We start from the raw sequence: 13,780 nt of genomic DNA, 5'->3' as shown, positions 1-13,780 counted from the left end.
CATGCCATTTGCATTCTTTACTGCTTGTTGTACCTGCATGCCTACCTTCAATGACTGATGTACCATGACTCCCAGGTCTCGTTGCACCTTCCCTTTTACTAATCTGTAACCATTCAGATAATAATTTGCCTTCCTGTTTTTGCCACCAAAGTGGATAACCTCACATTTATCCACATTATACTGCATCTGCCATGCATTATCCCATTCACCTAACCTGTCCAAGTCCCCCTGCAGCCTCTTACCATCCCCCTCGCAGCTCGCACTGCCACGGAGCTTAGTGTCATCTGCAAACTTGGAGATATTACATTCAATTCCTTCGTCTAAATCATTCATGTATATTGTAAATAGTTGGGGCCCAGCACTGAATGCTGCGGCACCCCACCAATCACTGCCTGCCATTCTGAAAAGGACCCGTTTATTCCCACTCTTTGCTTCCTGTCTGCCAACCAGTTCTCTATCCACGTCAATACATTACTGCCAATACCATGTGCTTAATTTTGCACACCAATCTCTTGTGTGGGACCTTGTCAAAAGCCTTTTGAAAGTCCAAATACACTACATCTACTGGTTCTCCCTTATCCACTCTACTAGTTACATCCTCAAAAAACTCTAGACTGGTCAAGCATGATTTCCCTTTCATAAATCCATGCTGACTTGGACCGATCCTGTGGAAAGCAGCTTTCCAAATGTGCTGCTTTTACATCTTTAATAATTGATTCCAGCATTTTCCCCACCACCGATGTCAGGCTAACCGGTCTATAATTCCGTGTTTTCTCTTTCCTTTCTTTTTTAAAAAGTGGGGTTTCATTAGCTACCCTCCAATCCATAGGAACTGATCCAGAGTTCATGGAATGTTGGAAAATGACCACCAATGCATCTACTATTTCTAGAGCCACTTCCTTAAGTACTCTGGGATACAGACTATCAAGCCCTGGGGATTTAATCGGCCTTCAGTCCCTTCAATTTCCCTAAGACCATTTCCTGACTAATAAGGATTTCCCTCAGTTCACCCTTTTTGCTAGATCCTCGGTCCCCTTATATTTTCGGGAGGTTATTCATGTCTTTCTTAGTGAAAGTCATGACAATCTTCGATCGAAAGCACCAATTTAACACCATCATGCTGCCTGCCTTTACCAGATGCTATAACTAATACAGGGAGAGTCTAGAACAAGGGGACATAGCCTCAGGATAAGGGGCATTCCATTTAGAGCTGAGAGGGGAGAAATTTCTTCCCTCACAGGACTGTGTATCTGTGGAATATCGTTGGGTTTATTCAAGGTTGAGATCAATCAATTTTGGACTCGAAGGGATCAAGGGGGGCGTGCTGGGGGCAACAACACAAGAGTCCTGTTACTATCAACTGTCCTCGGGTGTGTATCCAATCTCTTATTCCCACTTCGGCTAAGTACAAGATCCGACTTCCTGTATTGCCTGCATGACATCCGAAAGTGGCGCCCTCTGGTGTCTGGTGACCTTAAGCATAAATATATGACACCATCCTCCTTATCAGTCACTTTACAATACAAGACGATCTGGGACTTTCCACTCACGAGTTGATCGTCTCAGTTCAACATTAGTTCTAGATGAATGTTCTAAGTCAGTTATAACTGAAGGTTGCATAACAGTTCTGGTGGGAGTGGTAATAACTTCAGAGACTGAAGGTCAGGAATGACAACAGAGGCCTCTGGTGAATGAATGATAGTTGGTGGGTCACTGACGGATCTTCCTCAAACAGTTCCAGTTCACCTGTGTGCCGCGGTTTTACCTGGTCAACGTGTTTTATGCATGTTTGACCATCCTTGAGCACAACGGACACGGTTACCCTCCTTAGCTGTAACAGTACCAGCGATCCATTTTGGACCTCAACCGTAGTTCAGTATAAACACTGGATCATTGACAGATATCTCGTGACACAGCAGTACGATCATGTTACAATTGCTAACTTTGACGTGTGTTTTCAACACGATCATTCAAATCAGGATGAAGTGAAAGCTTGGTCTTGAGATTTCTCATCAGTAGTTCAGCAGCGGAAACACCAGTAACAGTATGAGGGCTTGTCCGAGAACTGAGCAATATACATGACAAACTAGTTTGAAGTGAACCCCGAGTTACACATTTCACACTTTGAACAGCATGCTCTGCTTGACCATTAGAAGCAGGTTTGAACGGAGCTGAACTCACATGTCTAATACCATTGAGTTTCATGAACTCCTGAAACTCAAGACTTGTGAAACAAGATCCGTTGTCACTCACAACAATTTCAGGTAAACCGTGAGTAGCAAACATGACACGTTATCTCTCAATAGTGGCTGTAGATGTACTGGATGATATAATAATACACTCTATCCACTTTGAATATGCATCCACCACAACAAAAAACATCTTTCCAAGGAATGGACCTGCAAAATCGATGTGGATCCTAGACCATGGTTTCGATGGCCACGACCAAAAACTCAACAGAGATTCCGCTGGTACTTTACTTAGCTGCATGCAAGTATTACACTGATGTACACATGATTCCAGATCAGAGTCAATTCCAGGCCACCATATACGAGACCTAGCAATGGCTTTCATCATAACAATACCGGGATGAGTGCTATGTAGCTCACATACAAATCTTTCTCTACCTTTCTAGATGATACGATTACTCCACAGTAAACAATCTGACTGAATGGACTGGTCATCCTGGCGACGGGTGTAAGGTTTGGTCTCTTCACATATCTCCAGGAGGTATATCAGACCAATCACCACTAAGGACACAACGTTTCACAACCGACAAAATAAAGTCATGGCTGGTCCAGATCCTAACTTGTTGAGCATTGACGGGAGTTTCATCACTCTCAAAAGCATCCATTACCAACATTAGATCTGCGGGTTGAGGTGTTTTCATGGTGTAGGCAAAGGCAAATGACTCAGTGCATCGGCACAATTCTCAGTACCGGGTCTATGACGAATAATGTAATTATAACCAGACAATGTCAATGCCCACCTCTGAATACAGGACGAAGCAATGGTATTAATACTTTGTTTTCAGAAAAAATTAAATAAGTGACTTGTGACCCGTTTCGAATTCAAAACGGAGACCCAACAGGTACTGATGCATCTTTATTACACCATACACACAGGCCAAAGCTTCTTTGTCTACCAAGCCGTAAGCTCTTTTCGCTTTCGATAAACTTCTCGAAGCATACCAAACAGGTTGTAGCTTACCCGACTCATTGGCTTGTTGGAGTATACAGCCAACACCATATGATGAAGCATCACAGGCTAACACAAGACGCTTACACGGGTCATAATGAACAAGCAACTTGTTTGAATAGAGCAGACTCTTAGCTTTCTCAAGGCTCCATCTTGAGACATACCCCAGACCAAATTGTTACCTTTTCTGAATAACAAATGCAGTGGCTCTAATAAAGTGCTCAATCTGGGTAAGAAATTACCAAAGTAGTTGAGTAGCCCAAGGAACGAACGCAGCTCTGTCACATTCTGAGGCTTGGGTGCATTTTTGATGGCCTTGGTTTTTGAATCAGTGGGCCTGATTCCATCTGCAGAAATCTTCCTACCAAGGAATCCATGAAGGCACACTTTGAACGTTTCAGCCAGAGTCCCACTTTATCCAGACGATGTAGAACTTCAAGATTCTTCAGATGTTCAGCAGTATCACAACCTCTGATCAGAATGTCATCTTGGAACACGACAGTTCTAGGAACGGACATCAGTAGACTCTCCATATTCCTCTGGAGTATGGCTGCAGCCGAACAAATTCCGAAAGGACACCTGTTGGAGACAAACCATCCTTTATGGGTGTTGATGCAGGTCAGTTTCTTTGCATTATCAACGAGCTCCTGTGTGAGATAGGGCGACGTCAGATCTAGCTTAGTGAACGACTTTCCACCAGCTAGCATGGCAAATAGGTCATCAGCCTTTGGTAACGGGTACTGAACCTATTTTGAGAATCGGTTAATCGTAACCTTGTAGTCTCCGCAAATCCCGACAGTGCCATTACTCTTCAACACAGGAACAATAAGGCTGGCCCACCTCATTGAACTAGACAGGTGATATGACCCCTTCACGTTGGAGTCTGTCAAACTCAATCTCAATGTTCTCCCTCATCATATATGGGATAGACGGAGCTTTGTGATAGACAGGCCTTGCATCAGAATTCTGGTGAATTACACCTTGGCTCCAGTAAAATTACCAATGAAAACAAAGCATACACTTCCTCCTCAGCTTGTGCATCAAAGTCAGCACTGGACTGGACATTGACATCTCCGCAGATCCCTGGTGCCCGCTCGTGGCTCATCCAACTCGATAGCGCGGTCAGGGCGCACTGAGGCCCTGCCATGAGCAGCTTTGCCAGAAGACGACAATCTTGTTTACAGTACCTGACAAGCCTGCCGTGAAGCTCCGACCTTTTGATGAAATATGCCTCAAGTTCTCATCAGTCGTCATGCATGCCTGGGCAATCGTGATGGCCTTTTTCCAAGTCCAGTTTCTCTTTGGCCAATAACTTCCGAAGAATCACATCATGGTTGATGTCTATCACGAAAAAGTCTCTCAACATGTCTTCCAGCAAGTTCCCGAACTTACATGGCTCAGCAAGACGTTTTAGGTCGGCGACGAAACCCAACATGTCCTGGCCCTCAGCACGGACATGCCTGTAGAAGCAATAGCGTGAGATGATGCCGTAAACCTTCTGACTACAGACGGTGAGAACGGCCCTGCGACGGACTACATCAGCCTCCTCCTCCATTTTTCTGGCAAAAAATATTGAATTCCAACAGTGCCCATTGTAAATAGGAAAGTCCTTAGTTTACCTTGTCGCCAGTGTAATAACACAAGAGTCCTGTTATTATCAACTGCCCTTGGGTGTGTACCCGATCTCTTTTATTCCCACTTAGGATAAGTACAAGATCCGACTTCCTGTATTGCCTGCATGACATCCGACAATGTTCCCTCTGGGGTCTGGTGACCATAACCATAAATATATTATAGTGGTAGGAGCCAGTTTGGGGGTGGAAGTGGGAGGAGCCAGACTGTGGGCCCAGGTTTTTGGGGGGGGGGGAGAAAGAGAGACAGGGTGGGCGGGGAGGGAAAAGAGACAGGGTGGGCGGGGAGGGAAAAGAGACAGGGTGGGCGGGGCAGGGAGACACACTGGCCTGTAATTTCTCAGTCTATCCGTTTCTCCCTTTTTTAACAAAGGTACCACATTCATTGGTATCCTTCATTCATCAAGACCCCACATTCTGGAGCTTCCTCCCTAAACTCCTCTACTGCCCTCTCGTTCTTTAACACCTGCCTCAAAAGCTACCTCTTTGTCCAAGCTTTTGGTCAGGCCTCCACATATCTTGTCCTTTTCCAGCATTTTGTTTTTGTTTCAAATTTCCAGCGTACACAGCATTTTGCTTTTGATGTCCTATATCTCTGGGTGTGTTTATTTCTGTAAAGTACATGGAGACATTTTCTAGGACGATAGAAACCAGGGGAGGTCATTCAGCCACTCCAGCCTGAACCGCCACTCAATTACAACATGGCTGATCTGCACAACTCCATTTTCCCATCTTTGCTCCACATCGATCTCAGTCTTGAAATCTCCACTTGTCCCAGCACCCGTGGCCTTTTCTACTTAAGGGCACTATAGAAATGCAATTTGTTGTGATTGGGATAACAGTTCCCATCTGTAAGTGGCCTGTTTGAGGCATGGCCTCCCTCATCCCCAGGGTGTTTAAAACCCCCCTGCGCATGCAGACAGGGCTTTGCGCACATGCGCATCTCCCAGTGGGCGTAGGCCCACATGCCGCACAAATGATGTCCCCACTAACGGACAAGAAAGACTTGCATTTAGATAGTGCCTTTCACGACCACTGGTCTTTTCAAAACACTTTACAACCAATTAAGTACTTTTAGAGTGTAGTCACTGTTGGAATGTGCAAAACAGAGCAGCCAATTTTGCACACAGCAAGCATCCACAAACAATATGATAGTAACCAAATAAACTGTTTTTGTTATGTTGATTGAGGGATAAATATTGGCCGGGAAACCAGGGATAACTCCCCTGCTCTTCTTCGAATAGTGCCATGGGGTCGTTTACGTTCACCTGAGAAAGCAACCAGGGCCTCAGTTCATCGTCTCATCTGAAAGACGCACCTCCGACAGTGCAACACTCCCGCAGTATTGCACTGAAGTGTCAGCCTCGATTTATGTGCCCAAATCTCTGGAGTGGGACTTGAACCCATGACCGTGTGACTCAGGGGCGAGTGTGCACCCACTGAGCCACAGCTGACACCAGGTGAGGAAAAAAATAACTTGAAAAGTGACTCGTGCAGAGGAAACAATTTTTACTCACACTCGGGTGCTTCTTGGCTTGAGTTGCCATTAGGCGGAACATTGCGGCAGATAGGTGCGGGCGCTGGATTTCACTTCTCGAACTTTCAGAGCCGCCCCCAGCACCAGGACCCCACCTGGAGCTGGCCAAACATACTGCCTGGCCAGGGACTCAAGGTACGAGGGAGTGGTGGTGGGGGGAGAAAGGAAGAGACGCTGGGGAACTCTGAGAAAGATCAGGAGGACAGCACTTCAAACATATTTTAATACAATAACATATGTAAATGGTTGGGGCGGGGAAAAAACAATTCAACTCTGCCCGGCAGCTATCCAGTTGCAGCCTCAGGTCCTCCCACCTATAACGGGAATGCAATCCAAAAATACCCCCGGGGAGGCGGGGCTAGGAGCGGGTCAGCGATTGGACCTGCCGGCCTGTGGGCGTGGCTATTCAGTAATTGCTCTGATTGACTGGGCCAGAAGCTGGGGCGGCCAAATACTGGCATGAAGGGACGTGTCTCGAAGGGTTGAGGACACCTCAGTTCATTGACCTTTGCTGGATGCTTGGTATGGTAGAAGCAGCTGCACAGACACAGACTGTACATCTTATTTTTAGTACTATTAGTAGATCATGTTATCAACAGTGACAAATCTACACCAGTAGTGCAGGCAAGAGAAGGAACTCAACAGAGATGAGGATCAGAATTGCATCCTACTACTCAATGGTGGCCTGTTAGTGCTCCAAAGTACTGCATTAATTGTCTCAAAAAGATAAAATTATACTTAATTATAGGTTGAAAACATAAACAAAGAAGAAAAATAGTCAATTACTTCAAGTGAGACTTTTCTTGGTTAACGAATGTAACCTCATGCTCATTGTTCAGATTTCTGTTCAAGGTTTGAGCATTATTTCACCCATCATTTGTCTTGAGCATAGTGGGCCTTTGAGTCAAAATATTGAACAATTCAACCAGTCTATCATTGTACTTCTTCACATCAAATGCCAAAGCAGCATACTACCACTGACTGGAATATTTTTGATAATGTTGCCATCTATCTAATTATGGTTGGATGGTGCTAACTTCTCACTTCCTGTTAAGATCTTATGAAGGGTTATGGGGAGCAGGCAGGGAAGTGGAGCTGAGTCCATGATCAGATCAGCGATGATCTTATTAAATGGTGGAGCAAGCTTGAGGGGTCAAATGGCCTACTCCCGCTCCTATTTCTTATGTTCTTATGTACTCTGGGAGATGTTATTGCTCTTTTGGCTTCTGCAATGTTAATCCAGATATATGGTTTGTTACAGGGCACAAGAAGGTCAACTGCCAAACTTAAGAGTCTCCTGGGCATTCCTGCACTCTTGGCCTGCCTGAAATTGTCATTGAATTTGAATGTATCTTTACTGCCAATTACAGACTTTCCAACTTACATTTAACATTCAGGAGTCCACAAACCACATCCAGTTTCAGGTTTTCACTCATTGTTCATTTTTTTCTTGGGTTGGATGCCCTAGGATATTTTAACCATTATGGAGAAAATATTTAGCTGATAACAAATACTTTACATCACAGAACATCAAGATAATATTTTTAAAATATATATATCTATACATATAATAGTTGCAGAAGGAGACCGAATACTTTGCATAATACATTTCAAGGGCCAGAAAATTAAGAGTTAAAAGCCTATAAGAAATGTCACCTTTGGAAAAACTGGTACAGAGTACTATTACATTTAATAGTAATTGTGAACTGTTAATATTTAATAATTATTACCTTTAATTCTAGTTGCCATGGTAACCACAAGCAATTACTTAAAACAAAGGTTAAAATGTTTAAAATACATGCAGGGAAGAATTTAACGATTTGAAGCTGAGAAGCATTATCTTCACTTCAGAATTTGCTATATCTTAAAGAAATGTTTTTACTGATGATCCCTTTATATGCTTATTTTTCTATTATTATTTGAGATATTTGTATTCATCAGGTGAGGAATACCTGCAATTATGAATCATTCCATTAGTCAAATCAAATTTATACCCATGGCAATATAAATTCAGTTTAAAAATTATAGTATTGTCATTAAATCTTATTGTTGCACTGCTTCCACTGAAATTTAGTCAAGGTGGTGGTCCACTAGTGGAGTAACAAGCCAACTTCAATTTAAAGTTAAAGTTGATACAAGTAGCCTAAATCTGATAGTAAGGCAATAATGAGGTTACGCTGTGATTATCCAGGTTCCTCATGTCTAATTGCTAGCGAGGAAGAAATTTATTGGCATCAGGAATAGAGAAAAAATAAATGTGCTCCTCACTTTAATGCAGCTTTTCTTATAGGTCCATGAACAATGGCACAAACCCAAGTTATAAACTGCCACACCCTCTGCGAGGTACTATTTAAAGCACTGCCCTAAGCTCACACTCGTGTATTTTGAAGGTAGTAGCTGAAGAGCAGCAAACAGATGCTGCGGCATCCAGGACAAAGTGCTCATCAGCTGTCAGGATTTCTGAGTGAGATCAGCAGCGAGTGATATAGGCAAGTCATCCAGCCAGTAATTTTTCTACATCAAATAATGCAGATGCATTGTAATGCCATACAATGAAGGGATTATAGGTTGCTGGCTGCTTTCTGGATAACAGTGATTGATGTGCATGACAATGTTCTCATGGTCAACTGAACATCAATTGAGTTTAAAACCTCTCTCTTCATGAAGACTATGGGGTTGATATGAAGAGCTCTAATGCCCACATATGTGACTCTTTGCATTTGAGGGAAACCTGCCATACAAGCTCTGCTTCCGTACAGCTGATGCTTCCTTTCCACAAGAAAAGTAATGAAGCTGGCATTCCTTGTAAACAATAGCCTGAAATTTGCCGTCAGCGGCGAAGCAAAGACATTTGCCACTGGCCCCAAAGAAAGCTGCCTACAAAGATTTTGCGATCTTTGTGGCGAAAAATTTGCCTTTTTTGATGCGTAAGTGATTTCAGTGTAGTATAATGGGGAATCTCGAGAGTGCTCTGCTGTGACGTGAACAAGCTGTCTAAGCAGTCAATCATAATGCAAAATTCTCGCAGAGAATCAGGAAGTGAAGAAGCTGCTTTTATTCAGACTTTTTAAAAATGTTACAGAGACCAAAACAAAGATTGGGGTCTCACATGGGGAAAAGGTAAACCTCGAACAAATATGAAGGAACTTAAAAAATATAATTTTTCATGGCCATAACATTTCTTCAGCAGTCAATACACTGTTAAACCCCCAGTTACACCTAATCCAACAATGCCTAATTTTTAAAGGGTGTTTAACAGCGATATTACCACGGAGAAGCCCAAGTTTTCATCAGTTTCACTGATTTCCCTGATTACACTGTTTGTCGGCTATGAGTGGGGGCAGGGCACAGTGCAGCCAGTGTCGGAGCAGTGAATGACTGACCGCAAGTTCAAGATTTCACATTTAGATGTGGATGCGCTAAATCCTGAAGTTCCGGTCAGTTTCAAAATGGTAATAACGGCGACACTGTTAGTTTACCATTATTACTCACTGCAAATTCTGGCCCATAGTGTATCTCACTTGCTTGATATATGGGCCAAAATGCAGAGAAGGGAACCCACACATCCCAGTAGTACCACATCATTATTTCAGCTAAATTACACCTTATGAAATCGAGTACATGACATAGAAACATAGAAACATGGAAAATAAGTGCAGGAGGAGGCCATTCGGCCCTTCGAGCCTGCACCGCCATTCAATAAGATCATGGCTAATCATTCCCTCAGTACCCCTTTCCTGCTTTCTCTCCATACCCCTGGATCCCCTTAGCCGTAAGGGCCATATCTAACTCCCTCTTGAATATATCCAATGAACTGGCATCAACAACTCTCTGCGGCAGGGAATTCCACAGGTTAACAACTCTCTGAGTGAAGAAGTTTCTCCTCATCTCAGTCCTAAATGGCCGACCCCTTATCCTAAGACTGTGTCCCCTGGTTCTGGACTTCCCCAACATCGGGAACATTCTTCCCGCATCTAACCTGTCCAGTCCCATCAGAATCTTCTACATTTCTATGAGATCCCCTCTCATCCTTCTAAACTCCAGTGAATAAAGGCCTAGTTGATCCAGTCTCTCCTCATATGACAGTCCAGCCATCCCTGGAATCAGTTTGGTGAACCTTCACTGCACTCTCTCAATAGCAAGAACGTCCTTCCTCAGATTAGGAGACCAAAACTGTACACAATATTCCAGGTGGGGCCTCACTAAGGCTATGTACAACTGCAGTAAGACATCCCTGCTCCAATACTCAAATCCCCTAGCTATGAAGGCCAACATACCATTTGCCTTCTTCACCGCCTGCTGTACCTGCATGCCCACTTTCAGTGACTGATGAACCATGACACCCAGGTCTCGTTGCACTTCCCTTTTCTTAATCTGCCGCCGTTCAGATAATATTCTGCCTTCGTGTTTTTGCCCCCAAAATGGATAACCTCACATTTATCTACGTTATACTGCATCTGCCATGTATTTGCCCACTCACCTAACCTGTCCAAGTCACCCTGCAGCCTCCTCACAGCTCACACCGCCACCCAGTTTAGTGTCATCCGCAAACTTGGAGATATTACACTCAATTCCTTCATCTAAATCATTAATTTATATTGTAAAGAGCTGGGGACCCAGCATTGAGCCCTGCGTCACTCCACTAGTCACTGCCTGCCATTCTGAAAAGGACCCGTTTATCCCGACTCTCTGCTTCCTGTCTGCCAACCAGTTCTCTATCCACGTCAGTACATTACCTCCAATACCATGCGCTTTGATTTTGCACACCAATCTCTTGTGTGGGACCTTGTCAAAAGCCTTTTGAAAGTCCAAATACACCACATCCACTGGTTCTCCCTTGTCCACTCTGCTAGTTATATCCTCAAAAAATTCCAGAAGATTCGTCAAGCATGATTTCTCTTTCATAAATCCATGCTGACTTGGTCCGATCCTGTCACCGCTTTCCAAATGCGCTGCTACTTCATCCTTAATGATTGATTTCAACATTTTCTCCACTATTGATGTCAGGTCTATAATTACCTGCTTTCTCTCTCCCTCCCTTTTTAAAAAGTGGTGTTACATTAGCTACCCTCCAGTCCATAGGAACTGATCCACAGTCGATAGACTGTTGGAAAATTATCACCAATGCATCCACTATTTCTAGGGCTACTTCCTTAAGTACTCTGGGATGCAGACTATCAGGCCCCGGGGATTTATCGGCCTTCAATCCCATCAATTTTCCTAACACAATTTCCCGCCTAATAAGGATATCCTTCAGTACCTCCTTCTCACGAGACCTACTGTCCCCGAGTACAATTGGAAGGTTATTTGTGTCTTCCTTTGTGAAGACAGAATCAAAGTATTTGTTCAGTTGGTCTGCCATTTCTTTATTCCCCATTATAAATTCATCTGAATCTGACTGCAAGGGACGTACATTTGTCTTCACTAATCTTTTTCTCTTCACATATTTATCGAAGCTTTTGCAGCCAGTTTTTATGTTCCCTGCAAGCTTTCTCTCGTACTCTATTTTCCCCCTCTTAACTAAACCCTTAGTCTTCCTCTGTTGAATTCTAAATTTCTCCCAGTCCTCAGGTTTGTTGCTTTTTCTAGCCAAATTATATGCCTCTTTCTTGGCTTTAACACTATCCTTAATTTCCCTTGTTAGCCATGGTTGAGCCACCTTCCCTGTTTTATTTTTACTCCAGACAGGGATGTACAATTCCTGAAGTTCATCCATGTGATCTTTAAATGTTTGCCATTGCTTATCCACCGTCAACCCTTTAAGTACCCTTTGCCAGTCTATTCTAGCCAATTCACGCCTCATACCGTCAAAGTTACCTTTCCTTAAGTTCACGACCCTAGTTTCCGAATTAACTGTGTCACTCTCCACCTTAATAAAGAATTCTACCATATTATGGTCACTCTTCCCCAAGGGGCCTCGTACAACAAGATTGCTAATTAGTCCCTTCTCATTACACATCACCCAGTCTAGGATGGCCAGCTCTCTAGTTGGCTCCTCGACATATTGGTCTGGAAAACCATCCCTAATACACTCCAGGAAATCGTCCTCCATGGCATTGCTAGCAGTTTGGTTCGCCCAATCAATATGTAGATTAAAGTCGCCCATGATAACTGCTGTACTTTTATTGCACACGTCCCTTATTTCTTGTTTGATGCTGTCCCCAACCTCACTGCTACTGTTTGGTGGTCTGTACACAACTCCCACTAGCGTTTTCTGCCCTTTTGAATTCCGCAGCTCCACCCATATCGATTCCACATCATCTAGGCTAATGTCCCTCCTTACTATTGCATTAATTTCCTCTTTAACCAGCAACGCCACACCGCCTCCTTTTCTTTTCTGTCTATCCTTCATAAATGCTGAATACCCTTGGATGTTGAGTTCCCAGCCTTGGTCACCCTGGAGCCATGTCTCCGTGATGCCAATTACATCATACCCGTTAACTCCTATCTGCACAGTTAATTCGTCCACCTTATTCTGAATATTCCTCGCATTGAGGCACAGAGCCTTCAGGCTTGTCTTTCTAACACACTTTGCCCCTTTAGAATTTTGGTGTAATGTGGCCCTTTTTGTTTTTTGCCTTGGGTTTCTCTGCCCTCCACTTTTACTATTCTCCTTTCTATCTTTTGCTTCTGAATCCATTTTATTTCCCTCTGTCTCCCTGTATAGGTTCCCATCCCCCTGCCATATTAGTTTAACTCCTCCCCAATAGCACTAGCAAACACTCCCCCTCGGGCATTGGTTCCGGTCCTGCCCAGGTGCAGACCGTCCGGTTTGTACTGGTCCCACCTCCCCCAGAACCGGTTCCAATGCCCCAGGAAATTGAATCCCTCCCTTCTGCACCACTGCTCAAGCCACATATTCATCTGAGCTATCCTGCGATTCCTACTCTGACTAGCACGTGGCACCGGTAGCAATCCTGAGATTACTACCTTTGAGGTCATACTTTTTAATTTAACGCCTTGCTCCTTAAATTCATCTCGTAGGACCTCATCCCATTTTTTACCTATATTGTTGGTACCAATATGTACCACGACAACTGGCTGTTCACCCTCCCTTTTCAGAATGTCGTGCACCCGCTCCAAGACATCCTTGACCCTTGCACCAGGGAGGCAACATACCATCCTGGAGTCTCGGTTGCGGCCGCAGAAACGCCTATTTATTCCCCTTACAATTGAATCCTCTATCACTATCGCTCTCCCACTCTTTTTCCTGCCCTCCTGTGCAGCAGAGCCAGCCATGGTGCTGTGAACTTGGCTGCTGCTGCCCTCCCCTGATGAGTCATCCCCCTCAACAGTATTCAAAGCGGTGTATCTGTTTTGCAGAGGGATGACAGCAGGGGACCCCTGCACTACCTTCCTTGCACTGCTCTTCCCATTGGTCTTCCATTCCCTATCTGGCTATGGACCCTTTTCC

At 44.1% G+C, this 13,780-nt stretch overlaps 1 protein-coding gene across 1 annotated transcript in view; it reads right to left on the bottom strand.

Moving 5' to 3' along the window:
- Nucleotides 1-6,662, bottom strand: part of LOC139263910 (cytochrome c oxidase subunit NDUFA4-like) — a 41,548-nt gene extending 34,886 nt beyond the window's left edge. Inside the window, exon 1 of the mRNA XM_070879991.1 lies at nt 6,347-6,662. Coding sequence (XP_070736092.1) covers nt 6,347-6,388 — 42 coding nt within the window. The 5' untranslated portion in view covers nt 6,389-6,662. The remainder of the gene's footprint in view (nt 1-6,346) is intronic.
- Between the last annotated feature and the right edge of the window lie 7,118 nt (nt 6,663-13,780).

Source organism: Pristiophorus japonicus, chromosome 5 (genome assembly GCF_044704955.1).
Source record: "Pristiophorus japonicus isolate sPriJap1 chromosome 5, sPriJap1.hap1, whole genome shotgun sequence".
Classification (NCBI taxonomy): domain Eukaryota; kingdom Metazoa; phylum Chordata; class Chondrichthyes; family Pristiophoridae; genus Pristiophorus; species Pristiophorus japonicus.
The sequence above is the reverse complement of the archived record's forward strand: the minus strand, read 5'-3'. Positions and strand labels throughout refer to the sequence as shown.